At 38.8% G+C, this 19,903-nt stretch overlaps 1 protein-coding gene across 3 annotated transcripts; it reads right to left on the reverse strand.

Annotated features, from left to right (window-relative positions):
* Positions 1-3,103: 3,103 nt before the first annotated feature.
* Positions 3,104-18,260, reverse strand: LOC309689748 (phosphatidylinositol 3-kinase regulatory subunit gamma-like). Of its 3 annotated transcripts, none has more exons than XM_082506383.1 (12): positions 16,631-18,260; positions 12,753-13,502; positions 10,166-10,306; positions 9,948-10,053; positions 9,716-9,814; positions 8,886-9,066; positions 8,586-8,708; positions 8,361-8,503; positions 8,081-8,257; positions 6,957-7,028; positions 6,573-6,734; positions 3,104-6,488 (listed from the first exon to the last, which is right to left on the reverse strand). In XM_082506383.1, the coding sequence occupies exons 2-12, from the start codon at positions 13,003-13,005 to the stop codon at positions 6,299-6,301; spliced, it is 1,647 nt and encodes a 548-aa protein (XP_082362509.1). In that variant the 5' UTR covers positions 13,006-13,502; positions 16,631-18,260; the 3' UTR covers positions 3,104-6,298. The 3 variants fall into 3 exon arrangements, with proteins under 3 accessions (XP_082362509.1, XP_082362507.1, XP_082362508.1); XM_082506381.1 differs by having other exon boundaries at positions 8,586-8,711; XM_082506382.1 differs by having other exon boundaries at positions 8,586-8,711; positions 16,627-18,260.
* Positions 18,261-19,903: the final 1,643 nt, after the last annotated feature.

A 19,903-nucleotide genomic window follows, 5' to 3' on the forward strand; every position in this document is an offset into this window, starting at 1 on the left:
CTGAATATTTCCTTAATTTTGGTTGGTCTTCCTTGAGTTTGGCCTCATTGGCTCAGTGGGCATTATAACCTACAACTCTTGCACCAATTTTGAACATAACAATGAAGCTGAAAAAATGTAGTTGTTCACCAGCATCGCAATTCCATTACTTTTTATCATGGCTTACCTTGGTGTGGTTTGCTTCAGAAAGATGAGGAAATCTGTTTCTTGCCCCCATCCTGATTTATTTCCACTACCAGTACTTCCTACTGGTCCATCTCTGACACAGTGGTCTGCATAATGTATGTGTGGGAACACAAACAGTGGAGGAATTGTGTTGCCAATGGCATTAACCACATATACAAAAGCGACCAGTGAACCTCTCTCTGCTGATGTCGTTGCCCCAACTTGTTTAACCCTTGTGTGGTGTTCGTATTTTTGTTACTCAGCCAGTGTTCATGGGTCTGGTGGACCCGCTAGAGTTTTGGCTTTCCAAATTAACACTATCAAACAATTTTATGTTAAATTACTCAACAGATGTTTACTTCATCCCAATTACAAGACATATGAACAGCAAACATGGTTAATTTTTTCCCTTTACCTTTGTTAGATCACATTTATGAATTAATGTGCTTCTCGTTTTTCTTTTATATAAAATGTTATAAATAAATCAGTTATAATCAAGTGGAGTGAGTGGAAAGACACAACACATTTACACGTGAAAAAATAATTAATTGTTTAATTTTTCTTTTGAAAAAAACTGAACACGGGTCTCACAGACCCGAACACCATACAAGGGTTAATATAAGTTAAAGTAATAGTGTGGTAACATCTGCATTATTGTTACAACTAACCCAGACTGTTGCTATTACAACTGACCCAGACTCCTATAGCCATGAACTCGCTAACATTACAGCCAACGGCTAAAACATTAGCACTAAAGACCTACACAGACTATATCCCCATAGACATACAAATAACATAATTCAAGTTTGATGAGTTTAACTGCAAAGCAGATAATGCTATTACAAATTGAAATAAAGTAGAAAATTTTACTTTTTGGCATACAAATTACTTTTTTTCATGTTAAATTGTCTGTGTTTGACAAAATGTGCTGATTTTTCACATGTGATAGCAGAACTGAATTGGGCATGCACAGGATGAGTCACATCATTTGAAACTTAGCCCTGATTGGAGAAATTGGAAGTGTTACAACTGACCCACGTAACAACTATCCCCGGTCTCCCCTACTGTTAACAAAAACAAACAACAAAAAATAAACAAATATAATAATAAAGTCCACTTTGACCAGAATATAAATAAGATAAAATGATAAAGTACTCTAGCTTGTATGACAGCAGTCTAATGGCTAATAATCTGTAAGCCGTTACAGATCGGTGACCTAGCCTACATTAGCTGCTGTTTTGTGACGCCATTTAGAGAGATCCAACAAGGTGCTGAAATGATGGCATTAAATAATACTCCAAACAACCCGTGAAGCTATAATCTTTTATTTGGGATCTGAAAGTGCATACATGAACAGTACAGTTCTGAAGTTGGTAAAATTGGGGTTTACATTAAAAAAAAAAAAAAAAAGGAGAAGAAGTTTAATACCACTTTTCTTCTATAACTCCTCAAAGGACGCACAAGCTGATTCTGATTCAAGACAACAAGCTGAATGTTATTGCATAATCAATACAGTAAATAAACAGTTACAATAACAGTATTTTCTCACAGCAGTAGTCGTACAACTAATGCAGCTAAATCCTTTAGATCAGATACAAAAAAAGAACAAGTGTATACAGACACAATGAAAAGATAAAAATGAAAGATACAGAAACATAATTTTAACAAATACGATAATGCATGTGAGCCAGAGACAGAGGCATCGGATCAAATGCACAGCTCATCGTGAGAAAGAAAACATATATATTCTATACTAAGTAGTTCCACATCACGTGACCTGCTAGATCTCATCAGGTTACAGCATGAAAGAAAGGGCAACAGCCAAGAGATTGGGTGAATACAAATATCTCACCAGCCTCCTTCCACCTAATCCATCCCCACATTCCACCTCCAACTGACATACTTACTAACCTCCATCATAATACTGTACCTGAACACATGCCACACCATCTTTCTTGCCCTACATAACTAATACCTCAACATAACTGTTTCTGCTGTTACTTTCCCATAAACTAATTATGGTAGACCGATTTTCACTTTCATGCCACAAATCTGTGGTATCTAGCATAAATGCCAACAAACATTTGGAGGTTCCTGAAGGGAAAAAACAAATATTACTAGTACTAAACCTCCTTAATATGATTCGCACATACAAATTCAAGGACTACACAGTTCTAAAGGTCAAACGCTAAATGGCAATCATTTGTTTCTTTTATTTAGTTATAAACCTCAGCAGGCTGGTTAAAGAGCCTATCTTTGATAATTAACATCTGTGTATTTGTAACATATGTGAATATTTGTTAAATTTCTGTAGCCACTGTGTATATTTCTATTCATATACAGCAGCAGATACAACATGGTAATGGTTGTATCATTAGGTAGCAGATCATGATGACACTTCATGATCCCCTGCAGGGATCATTTCACCATCTCTATTTTGTTTTTGTTTGCACAGTGATAAAACATTAAGATACACGAAGAGACAGAAAAAGACCGAATTGTGCAAATGCTAATTAGAAAGAGGCATGACTTTGCTGAAGTACAAATCCTATTAAGTGGTCAGCTCAATGAAGATGCCACCAACTGAAGATAAATATATATATATATATTAAAAATCAGTGCTACTATGCATCAATCTCATGAGCAACTTGACCATATTTACAAATCCCACATGTCCACCTGCCTTAGTAACAGGGTGAAGACAGTCACAGCATCTCCACCTCAAATGTGGAGTTACGTGTGTGCAAATGCTATGCTTTAAACCTAAACTCCACAGAGCAGTGGTCTTTGTGCACATATAACCTGTGTAAATTGATTTCATATTTTAAATTCTTGCTACAAAATTTACCAATATAGCTAACACTTCATTTTTAGAAGATATTATATATATATATATATATATATATATATATATATATATATATATATATATATATATATATATATATATATATTGCAGTTATAGACTCTATTCAGTGTGCAAAAAATACAAAAAAGACGACAACGAGATAACGTGGCGGAGGACGGGCGCCTACATTTTGCTTTCACTCCTCCTCGCGCTGTCATGTGACGATTGTGGCGCACTCCGTCCGCGACCTGTGCAATGCAGCGATGGACAGTTTACTACTGTGCAACACTATTTCACAGACTGATGTGGTTACGAGCACGACAGACCACGGCCAACACGAAAACATTTCCATTTGCTTTGATAAAGAACTCGTCACAGTTTGACTAATACTGACAGGTGATCGAAAGAGACGCATTAAAGGAAAACTATAGCAATAAGTGCCTAGCACCATTAATGGAGGCTAAACAAAATTGATTTCATAGCTGCTGGTGTCATTCTAATACCAGAACTGGTATCAAAACAGTTTCCAGCCATAATATTCTGATTTAGTAATATGCATTATACCTTTTAAAACCTGTTACACAATAATAGCATGCAAAAATCAAACATATACACCTTTTCACTGCCACAAAGTAGGAACTTGACAGTTTCTCTCCCTTCGTGGCAATAAACAGTCTGACATTTAACTTCAAGTGTACATACGCAATGACAATCAAGAACGTGTGACCATAAAGAGAGAAGTGCATTTTAATGTGACCCGATGACACAAGAAAAAATATATACAGGTCACGATATGTAAAATTAACTCTTCATATCTTTATATATGTTTAATTGTTTCTTAATTCATGGGCAGACCAAGGTTTATTCACTGCTGTGTTCTCCTCTATAAAAATAGTTTAATCGATGATATCCACAAGCACCACTTCATCTCTGCTCAAAAATTGCACAATCAAAGAAGTCCCTGGGTTACAAACCTGCTACTTATCCAGGGATACACATACCTGGATAGATCTGAAATGTAAACAGTTTTAATTTTAAATGATACTTTTATCAATATAGACACAATTTTCTACCGTGTATATATCTCATTTACACTTAAGAGGAAAAAAAAACTTCTCAGGTATGGTCTGCTGGTGTGGTTCAAAAAACTAAAAATCATTACCTATCTAATTTAATTGTAACATACAGTTTTTGGTCCCCATAGTTGGAATCTTTACATTATTAGTTAATACCTAGCTAGCGAATATGCCTGCAAAATTCTAGCAGTAATGATAAAAATTGTTACAGCTGTTTGGTCAGTTGTAAGTCTCTATGTTATGTGCTAGGGGTGTTGATATAACCGAAATTTGTTAGTGGGTACCAATCCCCCTTATTTTTTTTTTATCATTCTCAAGCCAAAAAAGTAGAAAATTTAAAATCTAAACTCAATATAAAGCCTTTAAAAAACGCCACAACACACACACTGCTTTCACAAACCAATCATACCTGCTTCTTTTTCCTTGTGTCTTTTGTTGACAGTTTGTAGCCACCAGGGTCATGGCTAAAATCATTAAAATCATTAACCTTTGTTTTGATAATCAGACGCCATGCATTTGGGGAAGTAGCAACTACCTTGTTATAAGATATTCAACTAGAGATTGGTTTGTCTATCTGTTTGGTTCATCAGACTGTTGTTGTCTGTTGGTTGGAAAGAAGCACTTAAAGGCACTATTCTACAGTTTGCTATGAACCTGGAAGTCCTGTAGTATAACCTTGTAAGGGCACCTCACATCAGACTTCTTAACTTTGTTTTTTATCCCATCTTCCTTCACTCTCCCCAACCAGTCACAGCAGATGGCCCCGCCCCTCCCTGAGCCTGGTTCTGCCGCTCGGTTTCTTCCTGTTAAAAGGGAGTTTTTCCTTCCCACTGTCACCAAAGTGCTTGCTCATAGGGAGTCATATGATTCTTGGGTTTTTCTCTGTATGTATTATTGTAGGATCTACCTTACAATATAAAGCGCCTTGAGGCGACTGTTGTTGTAATAAATAAAATAGAACTGAATTGAATTAACAAATCTCCTGGACTCCAACCAAAATCACTTCAAACCAAATGACTGTTAAATTTAGATTTCTCACTGAGCAGGTCCAAATCCTGTCAAATTCCTTACTGACCCTTATTAAGGTTAGTTTTCATAACTACAACTTAATGTAGTTTTGTAATGTCATGTTTGTGCCTAAGAAGCCTCAAATGTGACCAGATCAGTCACCATTAAAGCAGTTAGACTAGCCTTTCAACCTCTTGCTCCATTAGTTCTAACACCCCACACACTTACACCCAACACCTGGTATTTCAAAAACTTTTTGATCCAAATGTGCTGCTCCTTATCAGAAAATGAAAATATCAATATCATCTAAATGTGAAGTTGAACTGGAGAAGTCTTAAAATACAGGAATCCAATCCTCTGTGTGTATTCAGGCTATCTTATTTTGAAAGTGTTTGTGTGTTTGCTCTGGCCTTAAAATAACCATAGCCAGCAATGCAGGGTGGTTCTGTCCCATACTGGGCTTTTTTTCTGTTCATATTGTTGTTGCTTCACTGTTTCTATGCATTTGTTAGATGATTACGAAGCTTAAGAAATCAATTTAAGAAATGCACACTGGTTTGTTTTTGTTCAAAGAAGTTAAAACAAGTGTGGTAGAGGTCAGGAGTGGCCAACTATAAATACAAAAACTTGATAGCGGTGAAGCTATTTTATATTTGGCTTCTTCATTAAAATAGTGCTTGTGCTTGCGTCTAGAAAAAAATACAGAAACTTGTGCTGGGTTGTTTTAGCTTCAGGACTAAAGAATAATTGAAATCAACATTGCAATGACAAATTTTGTTATTTGTGTTTTCCTAAATATTTTGTGCCTTTGCTTTAGTTACTCTTTTAATGGAAGTGTTGTATTCAGAATCCAATTCACTGCACAGCTTTTTGCAACACTTTGGGGAAACTAGTGAGGCTGAATTCTGTACTAGGACAGTTTAGTTGAATATTTACTGCTGACTTCTGCAAAAGCTTCTGGCAAACTTTAGCTGGTGATGAAAAGTAAATTGGCTTTTTAAACACAGAAATTATAATAATAACAAAAGAGTAATAAAATGACTTTTGTTTGGCATAAAAGCAATGTTTAGATTATTATCCAATTTTAGCACTGAATATTTTAGTGCGGTGATGACACTAACCGGTATGCTGTTTTGAGCCTGGTAATAGTGTCTGTTCGGGTGTGTCCACAGTACTGTTACTGGGTGTGTGCTGGTGTGTCTCAGCTGGGCTGCTGGCTGAGAGCGGGCCAGGCCAGGGTTACATTCAGCTGCTGGTTGTGCTGGATCAAGGATGTGTGACGGTAGTGAAGGACGAGCTCTCTCAGTGATGAGTACAGGTTGTAGGGCTCAGCGAAGCCGTATCCCGTGGACGTCCTGTAAATTACACAGTGTTTCACTTCCCCGTCCACACTGTATGAGAGAGGAAACTGATTATTTGGTATCTACGGGATTTATCTACAGAGCATCCAAACATTAAGTACCTAAAACACTCACACGACAGAGCAGGCAAAGGAGCCTCTCCGAGTCTGGCTGTCTCTGATTAAGAATGTCCCATCTCTCTTCCCTCTCAGCAGCTCCTCCGCCTCCTTTCGTCTCATAGCACCAACGTACCAGCTCCTCTCCTCCTGGTGGGTATCATCTGCTAGGGTGTATGGGCTAGCCGGTGGAGAGGGAGCGGTATGATGATTTGAAGCAGTTGTGCTCAGTTTTGTTGAGTGTTGGTGTTAGTATCGATCATATGAACCAAAAATAGCAACATGGGTGGCATGATGAGCCACATATACAGTATGTGTGTTGTCAGTGAACATGCCTTTGTGACATTTTACTCCAAAAGATTTGACTAATGTGGCCACAGGCCAAGAGAAAAAGGATACTTACTCTTCTTCTTCACTCCTAATACCGAGCCAGTCATTTATCTGGCTCTGCCTGGTGCCTTGTTGAGTTAGCCAACTGAAACATGGACAAAAAACAGTTGGAGTGCTGTTACATGTATATCAGGGTAATTTCCAGGATTTTTTTTTTTTTTTTAAAGGAACACCAATGAGTAATCAGGCTATTTGATCAGAAAATCCAAATCAATACAGAGCAGTAAATTGGTGTAGAAAACATTAGCTATGATTTTCAGACTCACTGGCATCACTTTCGCCTAATACGGATGGTATTCATAAAAAGTGCCGCTGTAGAACATTGACTTTACTCTTTAAGTGTTCAGTCCCTTTACTTAAAGAAGGATTGCGACCACTGGTTAAGTAATAGTGCAAATCTTTAAGCATCAAAATATACTTAAAGTGCTAAAAGTATAAGCACTTATTACAAAGAAGCACACACTTTGTATTAGTGGATGATTATTGATTCACTAATGTCACTTTAAAGTTTAAAAAGGAGATTATTTCACCTATATGCTAGAAATCCAATCCAGATCAATGACATCGATCAAAGGGTTACACAGTAAAAAGAGAGATACAGTATTTACATGTTTGTTTGTTTTTTGTACTGCCCAGTAAATTAAGTACATTTACAGTTGTGCTTTAGGCTAACTATATTGATACTTGTTCAGGTTTACTTCGTGTGAAAGGGCAACAGTTGGCTAGAAAGACACGCACTACCAATCAGGCTTATGATAAAGCTCCATACCAAGCATAGTCAAGCTGCACAGCTGTGACAACATGGAGAACAGCTGATTTATTTTCTATGTTTATAACGCAGCTGTGTTATTGGTATGTGATGAAATGTAAGAATCAGATTGAGATACTCGTTTGACTGTGAAGTCACAACACGCATCTTCCAGTAGCTGTGACGCTGTGCAGGACACACTGTGTTTTGTCTTTCAGTCCTTGCTTCACTGACGCACTGATTGTAAAATCCAGCCCTGACACCAATGTTTAAAGTCATAGTTTGGCCCATGCTGATACCGATCTCTTGTTATTTTGGAAATTTTGGGACCTAAATTGGAACCACTGTACAACAACCCTAAACATGGGACAGTGAAGGGTTGAACTTACACCAGGTATTGATCTCTGAGCTTCCGGAGCTCCACAAGGTCAGGCTTCAGTTTGTTCATTTTCCTGTCGACCTCCATGTGAACCAGTGCCTTGTTCCTCAGTTCCTCCTCTAACTTCTTCTTGCTGCTGTGGATCTCTTCCACCCTCGACTGTAGTTCATCTGAATTGTTTTGAATTCTGAAAGTAAAAATGAAGGAATTACTCAACTAATCTAGCAACTATTATTAATTCAACTTGTTTTTAAACAAAAAGTGGAAAACCAGGTGCTTTGTGAACGTACTTCTCGGATTCTGTACTGCTGTCTAATGTGAGGAACATGTCGATGTATTCCTTGCTGTAGCGCTCTTGGGTTTCACATTCCTCCTCAAAGATCCGAATGATTTCGCTGAAAGCTTCAATGGCAGTTCGCTTGCTCTGCAGTTCCTAGGAAGAAGAGAAAACAAACCGTTTGTTTTTAAGTCTTTAAAGGAAAGGGCTCTGAAAAGAAAGGATTAAGATCATGTACCTGGGAGGTCAGATTCAGCTCCTCGAATAGGCGGTCATACTCTTTGCTTTTTTCTTTGTATTGATCCTGAAATATCCTTAGCTGTTCTCCAGCTGCATCAATGTCAGCTTCCATCACAACCTGCTGCTATATGCACAAAACGGTAAAAAAGGATTTAGTCTGGACATTAGCACGGCGGTTTTGTTCCAATACCAGTAACAGACCATGTGGTAAAAGTCTTCAGTTGATTACGTCTTGTTGCGATGTTGTTGTAATGTAAGAAAACAAAAGTTCACAGTTAAATTGCCCCAAAAAGTTTACCTGCTGGTTTCTGGATATTGGATAGAGTAACCGTGTATCCAGTTTAGAGTTGTACTGGGCCAGTGACTTCTTCTGGTAATACTGGATCAGATCCGCTACAGAGGAAAAAGCCAGTGGCTCAGAGAAGCCGTACTTGCCGCCATTATGGAAGATTTTAATTAGTCTGTTTGAAGCGTCTTTTCTGCAAAAGTCAAAGGATAGTTGTCCCATAAATAACATGGTACTTCTTGTCATTTTAGGCTAGCAAGTAGGGAGCTTTGTTCCCCATTGGAGCCTCTCCTGGTTCTGTTTAGTCACTCTCGCTTTTCCTGACAGGAGACTTTTAGATCTCTAAAATGTGTGTGTGTGTGTGTGTGTGTGTGTGTGTGTGTGTGTGTGTGTGTGTGTGTGTGTGTGTGTGTTCTTTCATCCAAATGTAAGATGGATGACTGGAAAAACACTCGTGAAACACATCTTGTGGGGACAGGGTGTTATGTTGCTGAACATTGGAGTCTACGCCAAACTCTAATCAACAAAGCTTTATATCTGAAACCTGGTCTGTCCCAATTCCGCTAAAATTAGAGCGAAACCACAAAACGTATAAAGTTACACTTTAAAACCAGTAAAACTAAACTTAGACTCCGAGACCAGGAAATAATAACTAACCTTTGACTACAATATATATATTTAATTTGGGGTTAACTTTGTTTTCACATACAGACTACTGATGACTGGTTGCAATGCAGCAATAAAACTTATAAAACCTAGTACAGTCTTTAACTAGTTGTGTTTGATACACTTTATGAAAGTGTAGCCATATGCATACTTGTCACTAATCTTCTAGTAGTTACCTTAATGTCAGCGTGTATTCTCCTTTAATCCTACTGGAAGCATCTCGAACCAGGAATGTACCATCAGGAGTGTTTCTCATCATCTCGTTTACTTCCTCTCTGAACAAATCAAATGGACATGAAGGTTTCTGTTAATTATAACGGTCGGAGGAAGACAACGTCAATACAATTAGATATGCTGTAACAGTGGTGTTGGCTGAAAGAAAGAAAAAGTGATAGAAATATAAAGTACCTTGAGATGTTGCCCCAGTACCACTCTGCTTCAAAAAGCTGGTGGTCATCAGCGCCGCAGTCACATTCTGCCATAGCTTTGTATATTTTGTTCTCTGGATATATTTCTGAATAGAAAAAAATGCAGTTACATTTTTAAGTAGGATAAAACATTTTACCTTAATTTGAAACAAAACTGCTAAGGAGTAAACAGTCAGTTGCAAATATATTGGAGCGCACCTCCTTCCTTGCTGCTGTTGGTTTTTCCTGGAAGAGACGTACCATCATTATGATCATGAGAGGAAAGGTCCTGCAAGAACGCTGCCAGGGTGTCGGACTGCGCCTCACTTTCACTTTGGCCCATTTCACTTTCCAAGAACTCTGAAACATCAACCGTAAAACAACCCAGCGTTACCCTCCCTGCCTGTTCACATCAGTCTGTATCTGGCGATCTGCGCTCTGCGGCCGTTCTGCACACACTGCCGTCCTCCTGACTAGCTGCTGAGAGGTTGATATCGTTGTGTAGCTTATTCTCGCACCACGTGGGAGACCGTGTCTAGACTAGTTCGCTGACAGGTGACAGTGTCTGACTGCCTAAAATACCAGAACTGGCACTCCTCGCTCAGGCACACTCGGCTAGACTCGTCGCTGCTTAGTGCCCGACCTCGCCTTGCCTCGCCTAACAAACAACAGCTGTCTACAGCGAGATGCAATGTTGGCCTGAAGATCCAGAGCTGATGCTCCACTGTGGCTGCTTGTGATTTTTACCCTGCCGTGTGTGGTTGTGTCAGTGTTACATTAGGATAGCAGGGAAACGTGAGACCCCGTCTGTCAGGCATATTCGGCAATCATTACATTTATGTGGGAATTCTTTGTGTTTCCCAGCATATAAACACACACACACATGCAACACGAGCACTGAGTGCAATAAGAGGTGTGCTCTAAGCAGTTGACATAAATCGTCCCCTCACCACTTGTGAAGGCATGCCTGGAGATGCTTGAAATCGTTGCTCCAGAAAGAGCTGTGTGTTGGGGGAATCATACTTATACTGTTGTAAAATTAGAAAGGTCGTCAACTCATTAACCCAGGGTCTACACACAGTGAAGCTCTGTCAAAACTTGCCTTGTATAAAAACCTAATAAAAGCTGTTCAACTAAAAAAAAGCTGGATAGTAGATGGTAGATTCATTAACTTTAGGTTTCTTTGCTTTATTTTCCTCCTCAACGTGGTGTAGCTTGTAATGTTTAAAAAAAACTATAGCAATGGTGTTGTGTCATAGCGTGAAAAACTAAGCCCACCTTTACTGCTGCCATAGGAATTAAGAGGGTAATTGGCAGCTAGGTGCTGCTAATCAGATGCACTTGATTAAGTGATCATCAATGAGTGCGAGCGCCTCTATAAAAGCAGACGTTTTGATAGCTTGCTGGTTTGGCGCGTTCGAGTGTGTTGACGCAGTACCACAATCTTCTTAGGAGGAGACATCCCAGCAAATTCGCCCAAGGTCAGACTGCTCAGTGCTCGCAGAAAAGGCAAAAACACAAGTTTGTTTGGAAGGATTGCCAGGAGAATGCTTCTTCTCTTTACCTGATTCCAGTTAAAAGTCAACTGGTCTTCTGGGCTAAAAGTGCTGCTGGCTTTTTTACACTTCTGAAATGCATGTTTTGTTTTTTAAATAAAGGCACTGTAGCATTTCTGCACCTTTGAAGGTCCAGTGACCTGGGTGTGCCAACTTCCCTAAACAACTGTGTGTAGAACTTGAAATACTATTTGTAGTATTTTTGGAGTTCAGCAGAAGCAAAACAGAGCACCATGTCACTCGGTCTTAGCGCATCGAAGGGTAAATTCTGCCATCTGCTGGTTCCTTTTTAAACCATTCCCTCATGTTTATAAGATTGGGGAAATCTGCAGTCAGCTGGGACTGAATAAGCGATTTGTATGAGTGATGAAACGTTTCTCCTACTGAAAACGCTATATCCAGATGAACAGAATCAACCTTTGGAGACATGCCCCACATGTTGCAAACTAATCTTAACATTTGGTTTGATAGTGTTTCAACAGCCTCCAAGCTTCCTTAAGATGAAAGTGTTTCAGCCTCTGTCCACTGGCTCCTAATGATTATCTTTTATTGTGTAATGTACCCATGAAAATATTTACAAGCTAATAAAAGTCCATATGTTTGGGTCAAACATAAGCACTTTTTAATCCCCAACTTTTTTCAGCATCTTTGAGCCCTCATAGCGTCAACATTAGCTAACCGCATGAAAGCCTCAGACCTGACAAAAATATTTAACCTGTCTGTCTTTGTTTGGTTGGTTTTTAAACTTTACATTTGTGTCATAGTTTCATTAGCGAAACTTAGCCAGTATAACCTATCACATAGAGTGATGGTTATACACATTGATACTCCGGTTGTTTAAGCTGTTTTCTGGACGTCTTCAAGCAACCTAAAGAAGTCCAGACGCTTTTCTTTGCAAGCTCCTTTGACTACGAGAAAACTTAATGTTGAAGATTTACCTTAAATGCACTTTTTTCACATAACAAAGTGGCCGGTCAACAGAAATGACAGTCCTCGTCTTCTATCCTTCGAGCCTCCTGATTCCTTCTGTGCCAAAATATTTTTTTAATTTGGTCATTTTCACAGAAGTGGTTTTGTTTGTTACCCCAAAAAGAAGAGAACCCAGCATGTCTGTTCTTTTTTGTTGTTGTCGTTTCTTGATCATTCTGTCATCTTTTTTGTATAATTGCTACATTCATAAAAAATTATATTACTGTCAAATTGATTTTTGACATTATAAAACATTTTTATGTTTTATGTTTTAATCTTACCTTGATCTGCTGGGTGAGACTCAGGCATGATAGCCATGGATATGTCTCCCTGCTGTCGTGATTGGTTAAACATTGATGACATCACCACAGGACATACTGAACCGGTCTCAGGATTATCCCCGATTTGGTTGGTGTTCTCATTTGTGACGACAGCCTCATCCCTGAGATGTAGCGATGCTAGTGATGACGTTGGGTAATCAGCTGGCTGAAGGTTGTCGTCCTCTGTGCTGTGCTGTAAATTCTGATCTGCCATTTTGAAAGCGCTAACTTAGTATTGTTGTTGTGCAGCTAGGATTTATTGAGAAGGTGAAGCAGCAGGATGTCGGCCCCACAGTGTGGTTGATCACATACTATCAGCTTACAGTTATACTCATGGCTGAGAAGAGAGAGGGTGGCAGTGCAGAGTTCATGGCTGCCCAGTGTTGTGGAGGTAGAGCATGTTCCTCACCTTGAGTCTTGGTTTTAAGCATATCATATAGTAGATTGATGGCACTGCCAATAGATCCAGTTTTCACTTCCTTATAATCAGTGGAGTTTTCCTTATTCAGGTGCTCTTGTGCTCCGTCGCTGTTTGCTCAAAGGGGTTCATATCTGGGCGCAATGGAGAACAATCACACTCTACCGATATGAGTGCTTCTTATATACCTCAACACTAGTAGCTAAGCTGTAAACTGCTAAAGAACAGCAGGCTGAGGAAAAACTGCCCAATTTGTGCTTCGAGGACCCGTGCATCATCTCATCTCAGGAAACCTAAATTAGAAAAGGCACAAATTTTCAGTTATTCTGACCAAAATCCTTATACACATTACTTCATAACTATCCTGTAAGCTATACACCTGTATAGCTTACATTTTTTCTATGGATCGGTAAGAGGGAAACTTTCCAGATTTCCTGGGCCAGTGTGCATTAAACTAAGAACTTGTTTCTGCAACCAACAGCAGTGCAACAACAAGTAATTTGTACTGTGCATGGCAGGGAAAGGAGACTTATTTAACTTTTTGTGAATGATCAAATTCAGATTTATTAACTGGATCTGGGACATCACCTCCCAGGTCACTGGGAGTCACTATGGCAGTGACACAGTGAATATCAAACAGACAGCCTTAGATGTTCATTGGAAGGTTTGCAGTTTTCAAATTTTGAGATTTGTACACATTTGCAGAAGATGCTTCAGTCAAAATCGTTGCTATCTTAAATTTGCTGCAGTATTTAGTTTTTGTGGGGTTTGTTTGCAGCCTTATATCTTTTTTTGTTTGTTTGTTTGTTTGTTTGTTTTTTGCTTGGTTTGTTTTCAAGAAATTCGTAAGAAGAAGGAATACTGTGACTAATTTTGCTCCGTCTCACACTTTCGTTGTCGCTTGCTCCGCTCTGCTCAGGTCGGGACAGCAAGCATCAAGGCTTTGGTGAGAGTAGCATTGCTTCAAATGTGGTGTGAGCAGGTAAAAAAATAAGCGTCGTCAATTATTTTACTGGTAAATGCAGTCAAAAGTGTGGCATTTACTGCAACTATTGGCAAAGCCAGTGGTTTTTGGACCTGTTATTAATACAACTGGCTGAATTTCACTGGCATGAAATGATATTTGGTAGCCTTTTGTCACTGCTAGACCTCTCAGTGTAAACACGTCCTGCACATCGTTGAGAGAAATTTGAGCTGTGTTTGGCAGTACTGCGAAACTGTGCTCTTAAAAAATGCCACTAATTCTTTTAACGTTAGGAAAAACCCATTACTTACATATGAAGTGTTCAGTGCGTCATCTGATGAGTCAGATGTACACATATCAGCTGTGAGGGCTTGAAATGTGATGCAGCATGTGAAAACCAGGCTAAATGTTCATCTCTAACATTTTTATGTGCAGATTTATCGTTTATTTTTTAACTCGCAGATGTTAACTTACAACATCTGTCCCTTGAATTATTGTATGTTAGAAACAATGTAAGTAGAAATACTCAATCTTAACACATTCATCAATAATGAAACTTCTGATTTAAAAAAATCCTCTAGGTTTACAAGAAAATGGTAAATTGACCACGAATCGCATAACATTATTTCCACAGACAAATCCTGAAAAGCTGCCTACATTACTGAGGGCAAATTCCCCAGGTTGACGTTTGGGGCTGTACTTGTTAGGACTTGGGTAAAAACGATGCGTTATTTGCAGATTTTTGCTACACATTCATTGAATGAAATGAATGCAAATGTAATGTATCAGTCAACACTAGTGTGTTTCTCTCATGCACAGAGACACATACACAGACCAGTGGAATCGAGAAAAGTAAGTCAAATCATAAATAACCATAAAATAAGGGGCAGGGGTCCCGTGGGGTTATAAAGTATATCTTGCATTTTTTAAAATTTATTAATTTTTTTCATTGTGATGAAGTATTTTGACTTGAAAAGCTCGTTAGACAATTGCAACAATTTCTGACACACTCGTTTTTACAGACGTACTATCATATAAAAACACCAGCGTGTATTTTAAAAAATAGTTTTAAAAAAAGTTTTATTGCTAAAATACAAGGCAGCGTGAAATCCTCAGCACTAAATGGTATCACCCTGAATTATTCAAGAGATACCTGGTGAGATTTAAAAATACATCCAATTAAAAAACATTAATATTATATCAAATATTCAACCATTTATGTAACAGATCTTCATATGTAAAAGTAGAACATTTCTGAAAATACTGATAAGGCTGCCTACAGTTGTGTTCTTTTACAAGACCTTATTTAAGGGAACTAATGTGACAATACCACATAGTTGACCTCTTGTGTTTATCTTTGAATTAAGAATTGAATTTGTTTGCAAATGTGGCACATCATGTTGTGATGAATAACGTCTTTGACAATGAAGAGATTGCAGTTGCTGTCATTGTACGCTGCAACTGAAAAACAAATCAGCTTCATTTAATTTATTATACTAACAAAACCTTAGTAGTTATGAATGTGGTAAAATGAGAAGAGTGATACTTCTCATTTGACCAGATTTTAAATATATATACTGATTTTTTGTTATGTCAAATTTAGTTTTTGAGATTACTTAGAACAGGGGAAAAAAGCATATGTAGTTACTAAATTGTCAAATGTAATGTGTCCAAGTTATGCAACATTACAGACATTACAGATTTTCAGACCATTGAAAATGGCGTTTTACGCGGTACGCAACCATCATGGATTGATGTTCACCGTACATTTTGTCGATTTCCAGTTGAGATGAGATACTAAACATGATTTTGCCCAAACTTACAAAAGTGTCATTATTGCATCCAGCCAGTTTTGTCATGTTTTAATACTTTCCGGACCCAATCAATCTGGGATGGCACAGCTGTACCATAACCATTTTTTTGGTTTGCAAGTCAGAAAAATGTCCTATCTGGAAAAACTAGCAATCTTTCAGTCGTGACCTTATCATTTACGCCACTTGAAACGCCACTGACAGTGGCCAGTTTGGTCTCACAAATATGTTGCATTACACAACGTCTCATACTTTCACGTAGTCTGCGACAGTTGGTAATCAGTCCAACGTCTCTCAGATAGTACTGGAGAAACTGATCATATGTTACTGGTTTGGTTTTGGTAGTTTTTTGGTTTTATTTTAATTTGGGGGAGGGGTCATTTTGCAGCTTAGCTTGTGTTTTTAGTGTCTTATCAATGAATGTTGAACCCCACAACAAAAACGAAACAGCTAATATACGCCATTTTTTTCTTCAACGCCTTCAAGCTTCTCATCCTGTACCAGAGCTTCGACAACGAAGAGACGTGAAGGCTAAACGTTAACAGAACTTTCAAAATGGCAGCTTCTGGTAGAACTAACGTCCAGAGAACCTGAAAAAATGAAAGATCATTATCAAACTTGGATGTACAGGAGAGTACGCACCTACCTGGGCTCAGACAGAAGGGACCGGGCGACATGGGAAACCAGCGTTTCATCGGTATCCACGAAGCAGCGAAGAGACGTGGCTGGACGCACACGTGGCTCAGATCAAACCAACCACTGTCCTCGGTCCTCACGCCATTCTCTGTCCCTCCATCCCCCTCCAACTCATCCTATCCCGTACAGCTTCTCCTCCTATGTCCTCCATCTTTTAAAGATCCTCTCCATTTGGTAGTTAATGGTCCCCTCTGAGTGCCATCTTTTTCCCACGCTGTCATTCCTCTGCGTTTTTCCTCTCCTCTTCACTAAAACATGTCCTCTTAAAAAATGAAGCCTTCTTGAGACATTCCCCCAGTTTGATTTTACTTTCACGTGCAGAGCGCAGGAAAAACTCCACTGATCAGTGGGGTGCAGTGAGGAAAGAGAGGGGGGGGAAAGTGTCTATAAAAATATAAACAAATATGAAAAGCCTAAATGTACAATGTACATTTCAGAGCTTATGCTGCTAACAGAAAAAGCAAAACTAAAAGAGCAGCACTGTAACTCTTTTGCACAGTTTGACAGCGCGGTGTGGCTGCACACTGGGGGGACAGAAGCATGAGAATGAGTCGGTGGGAGAAAAAACTCATATATAAATAAATAAGGGAAGGATGCCACTGTTGCTACACAGAGCGAGGGGCTTAGTATTCTCCTGAAATCCAATTGGTCGGCTTGTTGCCATGTGCTCAGCAGACAACAGAGATGCTGCTAACAAATCAAGGAAATGTTCTAATATTAGACTGTATGTATCTAGGCAGCAGGAGTCCCTGACCTCTCAACTCCGCCAGCGTTACTTTCCACTTCACGGATCAGCATAATGAAAGAAGTGGTGTGGAAGTAACTGGTTATAAAAAAAAAAATGTTACGGCACTATAGACAAAACAACCCCCCTCCCCTCACCTCCACCACCCAAGCGCCCTCGTGATGTCCCAGCCAGCACAGTTACAGTAATGGGGAAAACAGATTCATGTTCTCTCTAGAATTTTTGTATTTGCCTTTTAAAGCATTTTGCTTCTACCTACAGTTTGCACATGGTGTTGATGAAACTTATATATAAGCAGCAATGCAGCAAATCAGGTCCATGCATTAAAAATTAAACAAATTGAGTGCTGAGGGGGGAAAAAAAATAAAGATCATCTGCAATTGTGCCCTATTTACATTTGTGGTATGACTGATGCTCAGTCATCTCTCTAATATGTCTTAAATTACACTACTACTGCATTTCTAGCACATTCAACAGAGTTGGGACAGTTCCTTGTTCTAGATGAATTTGTGCTCATTATTAAAAGCAGGAAACAGAAATATTCATATCATAAATATTATTATTTAGACTTCATAAACTCAAACATTGTTTGGTAGTTAGAAAGGGGTGTGATGTATTTGCCTTTTTTCTGTTTATTTGGAAAATATGATTTCCTTAATAATATCAACCATTTTTAAAGATGCATTTATCTAATATGTTCATTATTTATCTTGCTTATCGCCCTTTTATGCAGTCAGTAATAGGCATCAGATTCGATGCATGCAAAAGGTCTGAAAAGCATTTTCCTCTTTACACATGGCAGGTATTATTTACTGTGATGTGCTCTGGTCTGCCTGTGCAGGGTTGTATTCATTTCAGTTGTGAATTCTTATCCAACTTTAAAAGTGGGATGAGGACAGATAAAAAAGAAAGACAGATAGAAGAGTAATCTGAAGAAGTAAAAGGAAGTTGAAGAAAGAGGTAATAAAGAGGGGTAAGGGGAGTGAAGGACATGCAAGGCTGAGAAAGAGGGAGCAAGCATAAAAGGGGGATGAGCAGCACTGGACTGAAGTTTGAAGGGTGAGGGGGAAGGTTATTAAGGCTTGCTGTTTTTAGTTGTGACAGGCGATTGCTTACACAGCTGGCTATCTAGCTGAGAGGGAAAATGAGGCATTTGTTAGAAAAAGGAAAACATTGGAAAATAGGCAGTGAAATAACCCGGTGTTTAGATGGAAAGAGTTAACAGGTTTTCATGAATATTTATCTGCAGCCTCCGGCAGCTCCAGTGACCTGGTTAGACTCAACGTCTGGCCACAGCCCTCATGGCGCCTACATGGAAAGTGAGAGAGCGGTCTGAAATGAAAGACGATTAAACACAAGATTAAACCTCACTCAGCTGACTGCCTTGTGCTGCGGAAGAGGCGTAACTGCTGATTGTCCGGGTATGTAGACTCAATCTTACAAATCAATGAGCAAGACTGCTTAAGAGTGAAATATACAGTCTTTATCTCCTCAGGTGCTTGTATTGCTAGGCCTCATTATTAAATAATGCTGATCACAACATTTTAATACAGAGACTAGAATACACCTTTGACATAATCATCACACTATAATGATCTTAGCTTATGTATGTTCCCCCATCTTCTCCTACACAATTGGAGCAATCGTGATGAAACATTGCTTAGGGCACTGTGAATGCCATCATCTATACTGTGTATACAAATACTTTATACAGATCCCACAAAAAGTTCAGTTGAGCACTGAACCAACATGTGTGCATACTGCACGAGTTTGCTAGTTAAAGGAAATACACTGAATGAATTTGAATCATCGTCTCTCTCATAGATTCCAATTTTTCCATATAAATGAGAAATCTCACACAGAAGTTAGTCATGGAGTTCCACAGGGTTCTGCACTAGGACCAAGACTTTTTAGGCTATGCGTGCTTCCCTTTGGTAATGTTATCAGAAAGCACTGTATGTTTTTATCTATGAAGTCAGATGAGACAATCAGGAGTACTAACAAGGATTACAGAGAGAGACCCTAATCCTCAAATATCATCTTCTCTTTATTGGGTCTATATTATACCAAGAATTGAAATTAAAATCCTTCTCCTTGCATACAGAACTATTGTGTTCCATCATATCTTAAATACCTCAAAGTACCACATTATCACAGTGGAACGTGTCACACTCAGACTGGAGGGTAACTTGTGGTTCCCAGAATTTCTAAATGTAGAATGGGAGGCAGGGTTATCAGTTACCAGACCCCTTTCCCAAGCTCCCAGTTTGGATTCCTTGACCTCAAGGTCCAGGTCAGAAGTCAAGTTTTTCCAAAAAAAAATCTTGCAAACTCAACTCAAAAAGGATGTCACCTAGAATTTTTAAATTGATACCATCTAATATCAGCTTTTTAAAAAACTGTTCAAACGGATTAGTCCTGTTTATCCCCACTCGAATGTAACCGTGTAGCTCCATAGTTCAGTGGTTTACCTGTTTG

Source organism: Aulonocara stuartgranti (genome assembly GCF_965226115.1).
Source record: "Aulonocara stuartgranti genome assembly, chromosome: 15".
In the NCBI taxonomy this organism is placed as follows: domain Eukaryota; kingdom Metazoa; phylum Chordata; class Actinopteri; order Cichliformes; family Cichlidae; genus Aulonocara; species Aulonocara stuartgranti.

What these genes read in the sequence shown, in the direction of transcription:
- LOC309689748 (XM_082506381.1), bottom strand. Translation starts at nt 13,005, where the DNA reads ATGGCAGATCAGAATTTACAGCACAGCACAGAGGACGACAACCTTCAG. An exon ending in AGCAGTACAGAATCCGAGAA is followed by an intron (nt 8,258 to 8,360) that starts GTACGTTCACAA and finishes TTTTACTTTCAG; the next exon opens with AATTCAAAACAATTCAGATG. An exon ending in TCCTTTGCCTGCTCTGTCGT is followed by an intron (nt 6,489 to 6,572) that starts GTGAGTGTTTTA and finishes TCTCTCATACAG; the next exon opens with TGTGGACGGGGAAGTGAAAC.